Source organism: Equus przewalskii, chromosome 5, assembly GCF_037783145.1.
Source record: "Equus przewalskii isolate Varuska chromosome 5, EquPr2, whole genome shotgun sequence".
Classification (NCBI taxonomy): domain Eukaryota; kingdom Metazoa; phylum Chordata; class Mammalia; order Perissodactyla; family Equidae; genus Equus; species Equus przewalskii.
The window spans coordinates 47,193,930-47,213,615 of NC_091835.1; the positions used below are offsets into that span (position 1 = coordinate 47,193,930).

A 19,686-nucleotide genomic window follows, 5' to 3' on the forward strand; every position below is an offset into this window, starting at 1 on the left:
CTGTATTTTTATTTCCTATTGGTGTACAGTACAAAACATTGTGCATATTAGATGCTTAATGAATATTTGAGCATGAATAAATGAATTGATTATGAGCAAGTTAAATGAATGAAGATATCTTGATCCTTGTATAGGAGAGATTCCGTCTTTGCTGTAATGGGGGAAACCTGCTGGTTATCTAACCAACTAATAGTGTCCCATGGCCTTGAGCTCTCTTAGGAGGAAATGTGTCTCTCAGAGTCCAGGCCTGCCCTCACGGTGTCCTGCAGTGACCACTGCATGTCCTTGCCGGCTCTCCTCACTGTATCTGGTCTCTGCTGTAGGAAGTGGGCCTTACTCTGCTATTCTGGGTCAGATTTCTATCACACTCCTGCCTCATCTCTAAGTGAGAAATTTCTCAGTGCTTGGGGTAACGATTTGTGGACTAAACGGAACCTTAATTAAGTGCTGTGTGTGTCACATAAGTGCATTACTATTTGGACCTTTTCAGAGTTACAAAAAATGTATTGCTTGAAATTAAAGTGACAAAGAACCTGGGAGTAAAGCAAATACATAGCGTCAAAACTTACATAGTAGATTTTATATACATAAGTATATTGTGACTCAAAGCTTAGATTTTCTGCCCTATTTTTGTGTCCCCTCCCTTCAGTCTATGCTGAAATCCCCCCGTATCTGACTACTCCTGCTGGTCCTAGGAGGCTAAGTTCAAGTGGCAGCCACTTCTGTGCTGTGACATCTTCCCTGCTCTTCCCTGTTGCAAGCAAATCAATCCCTAATCGGTCCCCCTTTGTATTTCATTTATGGTTGTATTACTCTCCCTTTTGTTTATTTGTAATGTTATTGACGCTTTGTCACCAGTGCCTGTCTCATAATGAATGAAAGTATTTGTTCCACTACAACATAACCATTTTGAAAGAAAGTCTACTGTTTTTACAAGATCTTTTTGCTTCTTAGACGTATCATTTGACTTATTAGTAACTGCCTTTTTGTTCTTGAAGTAATTATTTAGATAAAAGCTCATGCAGTATTAAAATGATTAAATACTGTGCAGTGAACAATAGTAAAATTAAGTGATTACCGATTTTTTTTCTATTTGAATTGAGCTATTTATTCTGTCAGTTTGACTTAATTGGAAAGAATGTTTCATCTACCATAAAATAATTGGGTCATTTTGAAATTCTGTTGTTATTTGTGTGTGTGTTAGAATTAAGTTAATTTTTTTAAGTGGTGTGTGACCACATGCAAAAGAGACAATGCTTAAATTTTTTTCTAGTTTGTTGTTTGCTTCCTTCCCAATAGCATAGTAAACTTCCATTTAATGCATGTTAACAATAAAACGTTAGTAATTAGCATTCACTAGGGAGTAGTAGAGTTGTCTGAATTAATGAAATTCTAGGTTATATATATTTTTAAAGGCCACATTATTGCTTTTAAGTGACAAGAATAATATTTCCGACCACTGACATGTTTCTGAGTTGGGCTTCTGCTTAGTTTATTTTAAAACTCCATTAGACTTTCATAATTAATAATATTTCATATACAAGTGACTGTGGTTTTTCAAGTAAGTATTTTTTAAACCACTAAAATATACCCTGTGAGCATTTATGTGGTTTTCCAAGTGATTTTTTGCCTAGATCATTCAACAGCAAACTTTAACCTTAGATCAAATGGTCAGGTTCCTCGTTTATTAAACTAGAGTTATATGCAAACCATTGCGCTTGCCAATAAAGAGAGGGCAGCGAGACAGCACCTTTTTAAAGCAAGGAAGTGACAGTTTTACTTCTTTTCAAGAAATCTAACTCTGCTAGTACATTCAAGTTTAACTAATATTTGGTGAGGGCTCTGTTAGATCCGGGTCAAATACTGTGTTGCCACGAGGTACTCTGTCCTTTCAAAAGCCCTGTGGGATAGAGTATTTGGTTGTGGTGGTTTGGGTTTCCATTCTACAGAAGGAAGTTGAGGCTCAGTGAGGAGAATGGTCTCAATGGGAGAGAGCGTGTTACTATGAGGTGGATTAGGATGCTGTTAACAGGGTCTTATGGACGTAAGATTCTAAACTAAGGCAGTGATGGAGATGTGAGTAGCTGTCTACTCTCATAGTGTGAGTTCTGGGTGGCAGCTAGAAATGTCACCTGATTCTTGAACACTTGACAGAAAATTACTTGATTGGATTAGTATGTACATTCTAAAAGTCATATTTCTGTTTTGACCATGAAGTGCCATTTAACCTTCCTGTTTAAAAGCTTCTTCAGTTAAGAATCACTCACATGACTTACAAGTGAAAGAATTATCTAAATTATTTTAGTCATTTTTGCTTATAATGTAATTTATCAAGTGATCTACAATGTCCCCATACCATGACACTCAGCATAGGTAACGTTTCTTAATGCGATAGGTACATTTTGTTCCTAACTAGCATGGTATTAATTGAATTATTCTTGTGTTACTTCCAAAATTATTTAAAATCTATTAAAAAGTGTTTATTTTGTAGATTTTAAATGTGCGTGTTGGTTTTATTTATGAAGAGTTTTTTCAAAAGATGATTTGAAATTTATTTGTAAATAACCAAAAACTAAAACAGATGAATTTGTATGGAAGCCTCATGTTTGGGATTTTTTATTATTTTCTTTCTTGTTCCTGGTCTCTAATAATGCTTTCAGGTTTGTGCTGCAGCATTGTATCGTACTCTTGGAAAAAACAAGATTTTCAGTTCCTGTTGGCTGCTTTTCTAAAAACTTGTGTGTTACAATTGTTATTATTTGTGCTTAAATTCTTTGGTACCTATAATCAGGGAAATGTGAGATAGCATTTATAAAGGTGTTGTGTAATTTTGCCTAAGCAGCTAACTAAAAGTGGCAAATGATTGTGAAGACTTAGAGAATGGGAAGATGGAAAAGAAATAATCGGTCTAAAATTAAATTGAAATCAAGAAAGGTTTTGTTATTTGGTTCAGCTAGAAATTGTCTTGGGGTGATGCTCAAAGAGGCGCAGGGAAGGACGCTGCTTGTACATGGTCATGGGAGAGGGGAAAGACAGCCGAGGGAAGTATAGTGTTCTGTTTGCTTTGAGAACCACTGAGCAGAAACGTGGGGGAAGATGTAGGGCCGAACTGAAAAGTCTCATTGGCTGTGATAAGAGTCAGGGAAGCGGCAGCTGTTGAAAGGGGAGGACCTGAAAAGGATGCAGCTGGGCCCTTGGGGGCACCTCTTCCTCGCCCTGTCACCCTGTGACTTCTGACAACTTTGTCAAAGCTGTGAGCCTCGGTTTACTCATTTGTAAAATGAAGAGACTATACCTCAGGGGGTCTGTGTGGGGATTGATGGTCAAGTTTCAAGTGCAGCCTGTGACAGCTGGGTGTGTGGGCAGCAATGAGCCCGACGCTCAAGTGGTGGTGATTGTCAAGGTGATGATTTTAGTATTTATTAACATTAAATAGTCATTTATCTCCTGGGAGTGAGGATCGGTGAGGTGCTCACATCTGATGAATTCTTCCTTTTCCACCAAGAAATCGAGGTTTTCCATTTTCTAAGTGATGAGAGGAGAAAGAGTAGAAGATAAAGGGTTAAGACCTCGAGGAGAATTTGTAGTTGGTGGGTAAATGAATCACTGAGGTTGCAGCAGGATGTCTGGAAGCAGTTAGTTCTAAGTTAAAGGCAAATGGTATTTAGAACTAAATGTGGGGAAAGGAAATATATACTTTTCATGTTTTGCAAAAAAAAATTACAATCTTTTAGATTGCTAACTCAGTGGTTATTTCTTCACATAACCCAGGCTCAAGAATTTAGTTTCTCTTAAGAAAAGGCAGGGTGCTTTTCGTGTTTTTCTTTTGTTCTTAAACATTGCCTTTAATTGTAGGCACAGTTTTCCATGCCAGCATATTTTCAGTTTAAAAATAAATTGCAGAAACATTGTGGTAGCCAGATTTCAACATAACATTTTTCTCCTTTTTATTAAAATGAAAAAACTTAAAATAGTTATCTATACAAAACATTAATGAACTTTTTACATTTTACAATATTTTAAAAATTATCTTGGACTGCCGTGGAGTGAAGTGATTTAATAACAAATAACCAATTGAATAACTAAGTCACTGCTACAAACATGCTTTTAAACCTAATTTGAGACTGTTTGAGTCTCAATGATGAGGCTTTATGATTTCTATTGATAAAAGCTCTTCAATTTTAAAACAAACTGGAGAGCATAGTTGTTTGACAGTGTAATGAAGAATAGGCAGAATTGTGAATGTAGAATACTCTTTTTGGTTTGAGTAGAAAAATACTGAAAGTAAAAGAGTTATAGGTACATATCTGAGCTGTTTGCTATGTAGTTTTCTACCTAAATTTGAGAAATACAGTAACTTCCATGGTTTCTACACCTCTTTACCTTGTGCCAGTCTTACAGCGTTGTGGATATGTGGCAGCTTTTTTGGATTGGGCCCTTGTCAAAGTCTAAGTCATGATACTGGCTTCATTACCAGGAGTGCCAGAAGAATTGCCAAACCACTATGATACCCTGTTTTTCTTAGACTAAATTAAATCTGTCTTTCTTTGTCCTAAGGAAAATACGTGATCAGAGCAAATCATACAAATGGGTCTGCATCTGAGTTTAATAAGAGACAACCAGAACCTCTTCTGTGGGACAGAGTTTTCTAAAATATATATTTTTTGTGCATAGCAGATAATTATCAACCTTAATGCCACAGTTACACATAGGAAAAACACTACCTAATAAAGCTTGCTTTGTCTAATATGTCACTCGGAAGAGTTACATTGCCTGTTATTGACAATATGCTAATAGCGATTTCAGTGTTTATTTCTTAAATTACAAAACAGAATGGATTTTGTATTAAAGCAGTCACTAGAGTTGCCCATGAAATAAGGTGTTTAAAACACACACACACACAGGTACTCTCGTGGGAAGGAACTGCAACACTAAGAAGTAGCCAGTACATGGTTATTAATTGGCCAAAACATTAAAAAAAAAATTCTGAGAGTGGAAATAAGTTCATGTTAAGTCTTACCCTCTGTACCTTCCCAAAGTAAGAAATTGGCAAAAGCCATTTTCCTCTTTTACCAGATAGAACAGAGAAATCTCGTTTGGAACATGCTAGTGCAAGTATTTTCTTTGGAACCTATGTGAGTTCCTTTCTCTAAAGAAATGAGATGTTTCCTTAGCCAATAGCCTTTCCCTTCCCATCCTCCCTTGCTATTGCAATATAACCTCGTTTTATCCACTTTCCTCTAGATGGGCCACAGACAAGGTTGTGAATCTTGATTGGTGTAAGTCCACTTGCTGTTGATTCAGTTAGGCAGACTCTCATATCTGGCTATGGAGATTCTAGACAAAGATGGCCAGGGGCCTTTTGGGAAGCTTCTTGAAAGGGGTTATGTAAAGGGAAACTTTCTTTTCACCTCCGGACTTTGGGGTCTGCATGTGATATGTAAGACTACAGCAGCCAGTTTGTGACTATGAGGGTGCCTAACTAAATAGGACAATCGTGAATAATTGTATCTCCTTGAAATCATAAATATTCTTATTTTTATATCAGGAATAGATCCTTTCCATACTTTGTTCAAAGAATATAGTATGTACTGATATATGTAGCATTTTTCTAATTTTTAGTTTTAATTCTTTAATCTAGAACTCCGTACTATATTCATTGTTGCAAAAGTCAAACAAATCCTGGTATTTCAAAGAACTTCTCATGAGAGTATTTTACCTATATGTAAGTATCAGATATAAGATTTACATTTGCTTTCAACAAAGGTTGCATAGTTTGGGCCTTATGTCGGATAGCAGGAGTTTTAAAACCAGGTTTCATGTGTCAGTCCATAGTTAATTGTGTTGAATTCTTTCGTTTTTTTCCTTGTATAGTTTGAAATAACACTCCGTTAAGAAAGAACTAGTTTGTTCAGTATTACTGACTTTTATCATTTTACTAGTAGAAATCTAAAACATCGTATTAGCAAACAAATCTTTTTTCCATCCCTTTCTAAAGATTTTCTTGGGGATTGTATTTGAAATGGCCATTTTGTGCATTTTATTCATCTATTTAGTGTGTGGGGGGGCAGTTCTTTCCATAGGGGTCTCATTTGCCTTCTCCTTTATACTTCTTATACTGAGGGAAGAGTGTAGCAATGAGGACTGAACAAAAAGAAATCTCACTCCAACAACCCTGGAAAGGGACACAGATTCAAGCTTCGCCTATGTTCAGAACGCTGCCATACAGCCATGCACGAGTTATTCGTGATGTGAAAGCACCTTCACTTAGAGTTGATTGAAACCCAATAAATGGCTCTGTTTCCATAAGCAGGTTCTAGGCGCTGTGTAGTCCATCAGCTTTCCCTCTTTATGTAGGCTCCCAGAAAGCTCAGACCTGCTTAAAAGTAGCACAGCTCAGCCCAGGTTTTCGGTACAGTAACCTACATGATTCATTATCTGGTTCACAAATATATAAATTTAAAAAGGAATTAGGTGGACTAAGGAATTTATGTTCTTTCTCCAGTAGACGTGTCATTTTAAATTTGTTAGTTACATAATTTGATGGAAATATATACCGTTTTATACCCACAGTAATTTATTCATCTTAGGATCCTTTAAAACCAAATTATTATTGAATGAAATAGTCCCATGGAGGCTTTAAATAAGCAGGTCTTTCATTTGATCTTCTAGTTATAGTAAGTGATTAAATGTCTAGTAATAAATAGTCAAGAGGGCTTAACGCCACAGAACAAGGAATTGTGTTGCTTTTTGTCAATTTCTTGATATCTTTTTCTAAAAAGGGCATTGATTCAGTCCTTTTATCTGAGCCTCTGATACAGCATGAACCTCAGTGTGAGCCAGCGAATGTGACCTATTTCCCTCAGTCCTGAACTCTCTGGAATAGCTGAGTCCATTTTTTTTTTTTTAAGTGTTTGTCACTCTTTAAGAACTTTCTCGCATACTGCCTTTGCTAGCATAAAAACACAGCTAATCTTTCTCTGGGATTTTATATTAGAGTTACTTTTCCCCTCTATCTTTTTGACATATGAGGTACAGGTATCTTTACCAGAAGCATGGAAGCCAAGAGAGATCACAACTTTAATCTTTTACAGTAAATACTGAGTAGTGAAATGTGAGTTTTAAGCAGTTATTTGAGTAGGTGCTAAACTGTTTTAATTTAAACGGTTGACTGAACAGTAATCTAATAACAATGACATATGCTGAACGTCCTGTAGTTCATAGTAAAAATAAATAACAATTATCGAGGGCTTATTATGTTCCAGGCCGTGTTGATACTGTTCTCTTTGTTGATCCTCGTAAACATCGCCACTAGAAAGTAAGCGCCCTGAAGGCAAGGATTTTTTTATGTTGTTCGTGCTATCACCGGTACCTAGAACAGTTGTGGAAAAAGTAAAGTAATGACCTGTGACATAGCTACTGTTAGTAAATTGAGGAAATAGAGGCACAGAGAGGTAAAGTAACTTGCGTAAGATCACCTGGTGAGTAAGTGGAGGAGCTGGGATTCAAACCTAGGTAGTCTGATAACCTCTAACGAATAAGGTAGTTGTTAGAGAGCTGTGTTAGTCTAGTGTAGAGTTTCCCAGCCTCAGCATGATTGACGTTTTGGACTGGGTGCTTCTTTCTTCTGGAAAGCTTTCCTGAGCATTGTTAAGATGTCTAGCAGCATCCTAGCCTCTACCCACTACACACTAGCAGCAGCTTCCCTTCATGACATTCAAAAATATTACCAGACATTTCCGAATGTGCCCTGTGAGGTAAAGTGACCTCCAGTTGTGAACCACTGTTCTAAACCTACACATTAAAATACCACAGACAGAAATCTGGAAGGAAGAGTAGGTGAACACCTGGCATTACATTTAGAAAAGCTTGGATGTGCCACAGTGAGTTGAGAGACAAGGCAGGAATTAGTTCGTTCTGTGACCATAGTGTGTTTTATATCGAGACCTGAATTTTATGCCTTATTTGTAAGGATTCCTCTAGAAACACAAATTTATAAAGACATATCTTTCCAGTTTTTTCTTTTCATTCATGAAGAGCATAAAATCTCTGGCAAGGCTTTTAAAAATGACACCTTGTCTATCAAAGCTTCAAGTGCATTTTTAGTAGCACTGAGGTCTGTTAGTTTGTAATTTAGTGGTGCAGTCAGTTTTGCTATAACACAACCCGAATGTTCCTAGGAATCACCTCGCTGTGCAGAATTGGGCAATGAAAAGCATGGGGCTTTTATCAAAGTGGGTTTAGGAGCATACCACTCACAAACTTCATTAGTGACATATAAAAATAAGGATAGGAGCCTAATAAAAGTGGTTACACAGTTTCACATATCTTACATAATTAGGAAATGCAAAAATACTGCACATACACTTTGCCTTGAAAAAGTCCTGCAGTTTGATTGTGGAAATGGACATTGGAAGGGTTGTGAGCTGTTGGCAGTGTTGGAAGTAGGGCTAGCTGAAGTTAGATAGAAAGTTGTATCACTACATGTGGATGGGTGTGTTTCATAAAACAGGCAAGGAAGTGAAGTGGCTGGTAGACGTTTGAGGTTGTGCCAGTGAGTGACTTGTATACTCCTGTGTGGCTGGAATTCTGTTGGGTGCAGTTTTCTGCATTCACCTGGAGTTTCCCACAGAAAAGATCATGCATAAACAAATACGGATCTCATGTGATGCTCAAATTGTCCCCCAATATATGAATTGCAGTGGAACACGCTTCTACACAAGCGTTATAGCAAAAGTGGTAGTACTCTTGATCTGAATTTTGGGGCCCTTCAAAAGAATTTTTTAAATTGTGGACTACAAAAATGATGGCAAGGGTAGATGAAAACATAAGCTTTGTAAATAACGCAGGGGACAAACTTTGGTAGAGTTGAGGAAAGCCAGGGAGTCATTGTCTTCCCTGCCCTGTCCTGCGGTCCTGAGCACTCACTCCTTTGTGCCGAGGTCAGTGGTCATGACTTGGTACTTACCAGTGCGCCAGCCCCTCCCAGAGGGCCTAGTTGCTATATGTATTAAAGAATTAATGTATTATGTGTTGAAAGAATTCTATACATTAACAGAGATGGCTTTGTGGAAATTTTTTTTAAGACTCATTTGGATTTCATTTACATTGCTTTTGTTGATTGGCGCTCAGTATTTATTTAACTCATATTTTCAATTTCTGTGAGTGATTTAGAAATGATGTTTATCCTTTACCATTACAGTACTTAAAAATGCAACATTAGTATAAAAACGAAGTGTAAATGCCAACGTAAGGAGGAAGGATTCTGAAATTTAAAAATATATTTAAAGCATATATATATTTAGAGCAGTGAAGACTGACAAGTCCTATCAAATAGTGGAAAATTAGCACGTTTAAACAGTTAAGGCTGGAATTGATATGTTAGTTAGTCATGCTTTTAATTTATTTTAATTCATTTTTGATGATTAGAAAACATTACTCTGCTTTTTCTGTTCGATAAGTAGGTTGTTTTATAGGAGATGACGGGGTTTTTTATTCTACTTGTCTATAAAATCTCAATCTTCTGAATTTGAATTTTTATAGAAACCTCTAGTAATCTTGAGTGACTGTAATTTACTGCAGAGCCTTCATGGTTGCTGGTCTGGAGCTTGAGTGATTACAATTTAAAACACATCATTACAGATTTTGCAATTTAACGTTTTAGAAAATGCACATATTTTTTTTTTTTTAAATTAGTAACAAAGAGCCAGATTTTAGGGGCATTGTCTAAGTCAGAACAAATGAATAAACATTTGAGAGGACTTCTTTGTTTATTTATGTTATAATTAGGCCTATGCAGTTATTTCTTTCTTTAAAAACATAACGAAAGACTTTTGTGCTGGAGAGTCCTTATAGATTTTATATGAATTTTTATGTCAATTTAATATCATAACATTAAATAAAACACATTGGATACTTTGAAGAAGTAAAAGTACATAAATATATTCATATTTCATTTTGGGTTCAGTTTACTGGTTTCTTAACTAAGATGGAATACTAAGATTTTTATTAGTTTTACTTTAAGACGTTGTGATCTTAAAAATACTTGGACGACAATAATGTCAGTTCAATTGAAATAGCATCCACTTTTGGAGAAAAGAACGTTTGGCCTCCACTTGAATCATTCATTATTTAAATATCTCCATTGCCCTGCGTCCTTGTGTGATGGGCACTCAGATCTATTTAGTGTTCGGGAGGTCCAGGTAGTCAGCCCAGTAACCATTACAGAGCCATGTTGTATAATTTAGAGCTTCTGGAATATTAGAACTAGAGTCTACTGTAGTCCTCCCAAGCAAAATGACATAGCACAGGGAAATAATGCAGTATATAGGGGCTTGCTTGTTTTCTCTTTTGCAATATTGATTTTTATAAAAAGAATTTGTGTATTTCTGTTCTATCTACCACTCAACCAGCTCTAGCTCTCTAATGCTCCTTCCCAAAGAAAAAGATGCTGTCCTCCATTTTTCATTATTAAGGTGTCTGGTCCCTATCACAGGTTACTTTACTCCCATTCTCCCCACAGTGTTTTAATATGTTAAAACATCAGAATTTACATGCTTTGACACATTTGTAGTATTCATCACCTTTGCATACTTCAAGCTTTTCCACTTATCTCCAGAGGCTATACTTTCTTAGTTAAGCCAGTATCAATTTATTGTTTATTACATAAACTCATAGCCCTTGAGGTCTTCGGTTTCTACTATCGTACTTTTTAAAATCAGCAGGTAAAAAAACTCACTTGCATACTATTTATGTAGTGAAAATACCACACCAAATAAATATCTAAACCCACCAAATCTGGTAACACCTATTCAATGTGTTTGTGTAAAGACAAAACCACCGCAAAAATCTGATAATTTGGTCGTCTTGTGTGCTTAGTAGACCGGTTCGCTAAAGGAATAATAGAAACACATCATGTTCCCTCTGTTATATTCTACTGTCACAATAGTCGTTATGTAGTTTTGTAAAAACTGTATCTGTACCTTTTCTTTTATATGGTTTTAGTTTTATTGAATAGATAAAGTTTTGAGTACTTAGTTACCAATAAAAATATTAAGGAGTTCGGATTTGGAAGGAGACCTTGAGTATCTAAAGTTTCCTAGAAAGTGTGTGACCTGTAGGTATAGACTTCCCACATTGCAGAGCACGTGTAATACTGTTTTAAGATTAACAGGGCAATATTAAATACAAAAGCTTGAAAATTTCCATAATGAAAGTGCATTTTCTAAGGTAAGGTACACCAATGATAGATCCTCATTATGGGTTGCTTTATGGTATGTAACCCAATAGGAAAAAAATAATTAATTTACAACTGATAATGTTTATTATTTAAAATATCAATGTATATTACATGTTATTTTGGGAATCTAATATTTTTGGCTTAGACAAATAAATAGTTTGGGATTCTTTTCTCTTCTCATTTCAAGAAGATAGTTGGAGACCTAATCTTATCACTCGACCTAGAAAGAATAGTATTTCTTAAGCAAAGGTCTTATTCTCAAAAAAAGAGTCATCCTTTAATTCAAAGCAGTTTTTTCTCCAGCAAACATAACTATATTTTTCTTTGTTTCTGTTGTTTTGTACATTTCACTTGATTTTTGTTTTCTCCTTCAGATTCTGTTTTTCTATAACATACTTTCTTGATCAGTCCTATTACTTTATTTGTATAAAGATTCTTTTGTAAAATAAAAACACCATAAATTATTGCTCTTCAGTGGTGCTGGCTATTTTTTAATGTGCTGGTGCCCATGTAGTAGTACTGTTAGATTTTTTTTCCGTATATGAATTTGGCATTGGGTCTCTCATGTGCCTAAATTGGGATACAAAATAATGGAGGTAGGTAGATACTCATACTTATTTTTTGTGACCCACTTATCGAATATAAAATACAATGGTTGTGGAGCCAAATTGATTTGTTTATGAAATAGTGAGAAGGAAGAATTGAGGTCAGACTTAGGGGGTGAATTTAGCTGTGTTATAAAACCATAGGTAGCATTTACACATGCATGTACACACAGTAGAGAGTATCGAAGATGCGTTTAGAAATTTCAACACCTGGGGGTTTGCATTTCATCTCCTTTATTTACTAACTTTAATGTTACAATGAAGAAATGGCTATTTCACTACCAGATTATTAGACAAACATTTGTGATGATAGAAGTACATATATTTTCTCTTTCTCTTTTCTTTCAGCCATAATGAAAGGAAAGTGACCTGTAAACATCCTGTCACAGGACAGCCATCACAGGACAATTGTATTTTTGTAGTGAATGAACAGTAAGTAAAGAGTTTCGTGGAATGCCTCCCTTCAGATGGGCTTAGCATTGAGATTGCCGTTGTCCATGTTTGTTACGGTACAATTTAACAATTTTCTTAGCTGAACATTGCAGTCCAGTATAATAATGGAATGCCATCTGTTTATACTATGTGTGGTATGGAAACATGACTTATTTTTTTCATGAGGAATATAATTTCAGAAGCTGTTTTTTACAATAGTTCAAAGAGAAATAGTAAGTTCAAGATCCCAGGGTGTAGGGTCAGAGAAACTATAAACTTGGTGGAATTGTTAAACTAATTTGAGCTCAGTTTTCTCATCCTTAAATCAGAGATTATGGTAATTACTGTTTCTCATGATTTTTATAAGCTTCGAATGAAATATGTGTGAAAATATTTTTTATACTATAAATCTGTTCACAAAAAGTTGTTACTGATATCATTGTTGTTTTCAATGTTAGAATAGCTACTCTTGTAATTAAAATTTTAATTTTCCAGTTAGATGACCAAGTGGAATATCTATAGTAATGCTTATTAAAGTAGACATCGTATCAACGTACGTTGTGCCTAAGAGAAGTCTTAGTTATTTTGAAAGTAATTGTAAATATTAAGCTCTCAGTCCAGAGCTTATTAAGCTCTAACTGGTATCCATCTGTTTTGAAAAAGTAGGGCACCAGCATCGTTAACTCTAGAGAAGCTTTATTGTAAAGCAGTTCATATACACAGCAAGTTCTAGCGTTCTGACATAGTATATTTTCAGGACCGTTGCAACCATGACGTCTGAAGAAAAGAAGGAACGACCTATAAGTATGATAAATGAAGCCTCTAACTACAACATTTCTTCAGATTATTCAGTGCATCCAATGAGCCCTGTAGGCAGAGTAAGTTACTTTGCTGACTGTTAATTATTGATAACTGGTATAATTAGTAGTCTATATATATTAATGTCTATTACTGTTACTTAGTGGACTTTAGAATTATAGAATAATCATTTCATTTTTATTATTACATGAACCTGATTACATTCAAGGTAATTGACATAAGAAGCAATGACTTGGAATATAAAGTAGTAAGATATTTTAATAATTTAATGGCTTACATTTTTTAAAATATTGTAGAGTTCAGATTTGGAATAATTTTACCAATATAGTGGATGTTTGTGTGAGAGAATGGCAGTTTATTGAATCAAGTTAAGTTTAAAAAGTGGATATTAATATAATGGCCTATAAATCCCATTTTCTGACTATTAAGTATGCCGGGATAGAGCAGACTTACGCTATTTAAAAATAAATGTAAAATCCCTTATTGCTAAAGGGAATCCCCATGCCAGTAATAGCGACTCTGAGGTCGTGTTGAGAGTCCATTATATGAAAAGTGCCATAGCCATATGGAAGAAGAAGTGAGTGGTTTTTCTTTATAATCAGAAATGAAAATGTTAATTGTTTAATTTATGATCTTAGGTTTGTGTGTCTCTAAAACTTATAGTTAATGCTTCTTGCACTTTAAATCATAACACTGTAATTGTCTCAAAGTTACTACTCAGTTCTTAAATTAATGGATAGTGAGAGAATCAAAGGATAATAAGAGAGTAATCTTTTATTTATTTAAAAAATAATTATATATTTTATAGTAGTAAAATAATTGTAATGGTAAATTATGGTTACTGTAAAGAAAGGGCTAATAGACAATTATCTATTTTAAGTACCTATTGTTAAGGTTTTTAAGTGAAATTTTGTAGAATATTACAACTAAATGTAAATTTTCAAATAATGTGAATAATTTCTAATTCTTGTATAACATAAAATGCTAATGGGATAACTGAGTATTATAATGCTTCATGAATATATTTTAATGAAAATCTAGAAATATGATAGCTGGTTTGAGGTCCCCCTATTCTTTGTCTGGAAAGAAATTTGGATCTGTGCCTCACACTTTTCACCAAAAATTTTCCAGATGAATCAGGTGTTGAAGTGTTAAAAACAAAACTATGAAAGCACTACACAGAACAATGGAAGATTTACAAAGACAAACAAACTCAGAATGTAGATGGGCTTTCTAAATATGACATAAAACTCAAAAGTCAAAATGGAAAATAATGAGAAATTCAACCACAGGAAATTACCATGCTTGCATAATATGTGCAATTCATATAACAATGAAAGAATAATTCCTTTTTAATTAAAGAAGTGCTATGGATCAATAAGAGAAAGGCTTACAGTCCAGTTTTTAAATGGGCGAATTTTGTAAAATCACTTCCCAGAAAAGAAAATGGAATTTTACTCTTAAGTAAATGAAAAAGTTGCCCAGACACATTCATAATATGAAAAATGCTAATTAAAACCAGAAAAGGACGCCATTTTTACTTATCTGATTTGCAAAGGTTAAAAAGTTGTATAGCACAGTATGTTGCCAAGAGCTGGGTAAATAGGCATTCTCTTTAGGTGGTGAACTCCAAGAAGTAGTGGGACAGAAGAGTGGGTATTATCTAGGCAGTCATTTGAGGAAAAAAAGATCTTCCATAACTATGAAAACAATTATTTTAGATGGATAGACACACACATGCACACAATGATATTGGTTGCTTGCTAGGGTTGTGGGTGGGTGTTGTTTGGGTGCTGGAGCCCAGAGGTGAAAAAGTAGATGGGTCCTTGTATTTTTTTTTGTAGCATTTGAGTTTTATAGCACGTTTAACCATTATCTGTTCAAAAGTAAATTAAAATTTATTTTTAAAAAAACGTGCTTTAACAAAATACAGTTGATATTGGGCCTTAGAAATTCTATATGTACAAATATAAGGTTCACAAAACAAAATTCTTGTAAAAAATGCTAGATTTCAAAAGATTCTAGATAAGTTGAAAAATAAGAGAGAATTTGATGTTACTTACCTTCATAGAGAAATTCAAATTCAGCTTGTTTTTATGTTTGTTGATTACTACTACTATTCTTGCCAAAATAAGTTCTCATGCTAAACATAGCAGTATTTTTGAAGATTGTGTATCCTTATGTGTACTTGCAAGAATATAGTAAACACCATCTGTTTGGTGTCATTCAAGTTCAGAGTTGTCCATAAAGCAGCAAACATGTGACATTAAGCAGATCCTTCCCCTCTTGTTTTGACTTATGTGATATGTTTGTTTCCATTTTATGTCTGAGTATTTTTCTCGTGACTTGATGCTGTTAATTTTCTTTAATTGAAACCACACTATTAAATGCAGATAGAAAGCAGAAGTTCTGTCATTTGGTTTATTCTTAAAGATGTTTTAGTCATTTTACTCAGCAGTCATTCTGTTTATATAGCAGGTAGAACAAAATAACAGCCACGCACTCGCTGTGCCTTTTTAAAAATTGTATATGCAGATTTTAAAGGAGAGATGGTGAAACTTGTGATCCTTTTGTAATATCCTGGGGAGAAAAGTCTTTGTCCAGAATTCTTAGACTTGAAACAACTATGCCAGCAAAAGCAGGATCGCAGTGATTCATCTGAAAAGATTAAGCCCTGCAAGTTTCAGAGAAACCTGAAGAGATTAAAATTATGAAGATGAAAAATGAACTCAAATATCCACGCATTAATGCCAATTTTATGTTGTGCTTCTTTCCGTTTAGACTTCACGGGCTTCCAAAAAAGTTCACAATTTTGGAAAGAGATCAAATTCAATTAAAAGGAATCCTAACGCACCTGTGGTCAGACGAGGTTGGCTTTATAAACAGGTATTTTTTTCTTTTGCCTATTTGATGTGGAAAAAGCACAGAATCAAAAGGGACATTTTCGACTGAATATCCCTTAGACAATTATATAAAATGGAGAAGGAACTGGAGAGTAGTCATCCAGATTCTTTCATTTCCTGTTACCACTGAAGAAAGTTAAAGGAACAGTGAAGAAAGAAAGGGAATGGATGTTACTTAGAACAGAGCTTATGTGCGTGTTTGTCTAAGTGTTTCTAGATTTGAAATTAAATATATGCTGTATGAAAATGTTAGAATTAACATGCTAAAATTATCCAGGCAGAATATATTTTTTAAATGGAACAAAAATACAGAGATGTTCTTCATTTTTCTATTTATATAAAAACCACTAGAGAAATGTAACAATTATACATTTCTCTGCTTTGGTTTATAGAGAAATCTGATCATAATTTGAGATTTTTCTGATTTTTGCTTCTCTACTCTCAAGACAGCTCTCTTAAGTGCTTGTACTATTTTTTCTTTTTCTGTTCTTGTCTGTCTGTTTGCTCAAGCATAGTTCACTCTTAAACACCCTGATAAGTTGGGGTTATGTTCTATTGTCTAGAAACCTGATAATGTAGTGTTTCTGGAGACTTGTCATTAATTTTGAAATTAGTAAGGGTGTGTGTACATTGGACTTTATGACAGCTATTTTGACTACTTTGAGGCTGTTGTTTTCTTTTTTACTCTCTGGTTTGCAGCTGAGTTTCAGATAGGTGACCACCAGGTAACTGAGATGATACACTCGGCATTCAAGACCTTTATCCGTCTTTGTTCTGTCTTTCTGATTCTACATGTATACAGATGATACAGAGCAAGTTAAATAAGAGTTCATTGATGGTGTTAATTTTTTCTGTCAAATATTGCTAATTGCTTTCAGATGACCTAATAATTATATTCATTAAAATTCATAATGAATTTGTTATGAAACATTCATTAGTCGTTGTTCCATCTGAAAATTGGATGGCAGCTAATGTATTGGAAGGAGGACCATCTTAAAATCCGGAGACTTCCCACTCATTCGAGCAAATTAGTTTTGCCAGTTTCTCACTGAGTTGATTGAGTATCTAACTTGGATACCAACTGTTACTTTTTATTTAAAGATCATTTACTATATTTCAACTATGTGACGTTTAAACTTATCCAAGCTAAAAGATTTTTTTAACTGGTCTTTCTAATAAATCCAAATAGTTCAGTGCGATATTGAGCTTAATAGAGGAGATGGGACTCATTTAAAATGATTCTTGTTCTTGTTTCTTGATCCCTTGATTAATTTAGTATTGCGAAAGTGTTACCAGTTTCTCTACCATGGGTGTTTATTTTGTCATAAGTGTATGACTTACAGACATTATTTTAAAAATCTAAACTTTTAAAAATTATCTGTACTAAAGGAAGAATTAGGAAATTAAACGTACCATATACCATTTAATTTTTTTTCATCCTTCGTGTAGCTGACGATTTTAAAGACAAATCTTTTACTTTGAGAGATTTTTACTCGTATAATTTCTTCAGTTCTAAAGTAATTATTAGATGATGGCCATAACTAGAAATAAGAAATATTAATCAGTGCACATCCAAACTGGCCTCTTTTTTGCTTTATTTTTGTTGTTGTTGTCTCTGTTTCATTTTCTCTTCCAGTTTTGCTTTATTGCATGTAGGAAGGTAATTTTTATTAAAATTATAGTTTTATTTGAGCTTGGTGTTTTCATGAGCTAAATTACTTAGAAAGAGCTGCCAAATAGGCACTATTTTCTGCAGGATGAGCAAAACCTAAACTGTATATGTAACAAGAAGAGAGTGTTTATGAAATGTATTTGTATGCTAAGTTTCCTTTAGCAAAAATCATTTTAAATCACATTACTTTTGGAATAATTTCAGTTCACGTTTATTTTCTTGTTGAAGATTAACATATTTATTAACTCTGGTTTACCAGAATGTCTACCCTGCTATATTTACATTATCCTCATGCCAGCAGATATGGGTTCAGAAGAGTAAATTTCAAATTGCTTACAAATGTGAAACCAAATCAGATTGCTTCAACAGTATTCCTTTCACATGCCACTAGTCTTCAGAGACCAGTATACTTGGGAATATCTTAACATAAGTCTCTAGAAAACGAACTCAAAATTTCAATTGGCTTTTTTAGTTAGGTTTCCATGTAGCATATATCAAACACACCTTGTTTTGAAAGCTTATTTTAAATACTTGCGCGAGAAATGAGTTTTAATTTTCTGAAATGAAAAGAAAAATCCTTTACTGTGCTGATTTAATGCAGGACAGTACTGGCATGAAGCTGTGGAAGAAACGCTGGTTCGTGCTTTCTGACCTTTGCCTCTTTTATTACAGAGGTGAGTTTACCGTAAACTGTCTTATTGTATGATTTTATAATTATCTATGTAACATATAGAATACATATTAAATGTCATTTACTTTTTTAAAGAAAAAACATTATAGTTTTTTTTTTGCTATTTTATCAACAAATAGCATCAAGAAAATCTTTTCTTCAGTGACACAATACTGCGTGATTGAGGTATGACAGAAGACAAGATGGCGCTTCAAGCTGATTAGTCTGAGTTCTGGTCCAATTTCTGTAATCTGATTGTGTTAATCTGATTTGTTTTGAGTGAAGAGCATGTGACTCTTCACTCTACAATGTTGTCCTTGAATTCAGTGCCTGCTGGATAAAAATCATTAGTTTGATGAGATTCTTCTTAGGTGTCAGCTTTGTCAGATCTAACTATGGGTCCACTGAATGCCCAATTCTCCTCAGCAAATGATTTCAGAATATCAGAGACGACTATGATGTATTGGCAAGTAAAAAAGAATTTCAAAGAAATGTATTTGTTATGATCCCCTCCTACCCCTCATTTTTTTAATAAATAACAGTGACCTCCGTGAAACATGGAGAAAGTTGTGGAAAGGATACATACCAGGCTGTTAATATTGGTGGAAAGGAAATATAAGTATTGTCTTAGGTATGGAGTAGCAGTCTTCATTTCTCCTATATGGCTATCATAAACTCCCTTTTTAAAAATTTTTTTACATTTTCTGGTTAGGAAGTTATTGATAATACAATGTTAAGTCAAAGTCCAGGTAAGTCTCTGTTCTTATGCAAGGATCTGTTAAATACTATAAAGTTGGTACCTAACGATGAAAGGTGTACATAGGCTGTGCTCTCCATAGAAATCTACTTCACCTGTCATATAAAATAGTGAATCTGGGGGCCGGCCCCGTGGCCAAGTGGTTGAGTCTGTGCACTCTGCTTCAGTGGCCTGGGGTTTTGTCAGTTCGGATCCTGAGCACAGACGTGGCACCGCTCACCAGGCCATGCTGAGATGGCGTCCCACACAGCACAGCCAGAGGCACTCACAGTTAGAGTATACAACCATGTACTGGGGGGCTTTGGGGAGAAGGAAAAAAAAAGTTTAAAATAGTGAATCTAGACAGTTACTCCTCTTCCCTACTTTAAAGTCTGGTTGGAAACAGTCACTAAAGAATTAGATAGATTGTCAACACATAATTGATAATTTGTAACAGGATTTTAGAACTGGTTAGCAGTTTTAAAATTTACTTTGTGATTACACAAAAAAGTGTGGCAGAATTTTGTGGTCATCTATCAAAGCAAGATAATGCATATTAATCTTCAAAATTTGAAATTACTAGAATTGGATTCATCTTTTTTCCCCCCTC

At 34.6% G+C, this 19,686-nt stretch overlaps 1 protein-coding gene across 33 annotated transcripts in view; it reads left to right on the forward strand.

The window, feature by feature from the left end:
• The window catches only part of PLEKHA5 (pleckstrin homology domain containing A5), a 231,173-nt gene that overhangs the window by 125,484 nt on the left and 86,003 nt on the right, over nt 1-19,686 (forward strand). For all 33 annotated transcript variants that reach the window (XR_011540317.1, XR_011540318.1, XM_070620710.1 and 30 more), the window contains 4 exons: nt 12,193-12,276; nt 13,034-13,154; nt 15,877-15,981; nt 18,272-18,344. Coding sequence is in view for 31 of the 33 variants with exons in the window: in XM_070620710.1 (XP_070476811.1) it covers nt 12,193-12,276; nt 13,034-13,154; nt 15,877-15,981; nt 18,272-18,344 (383 nt within the window). In the remaining 2 variants the exon portion in view is untranslated. The remainder of the gene's footprint in view (nt 1-12,192; nt 12,277-13,033; nt 13,155-15,876; nt 15,982-18,271; nt 18,345-19,686) is intronic.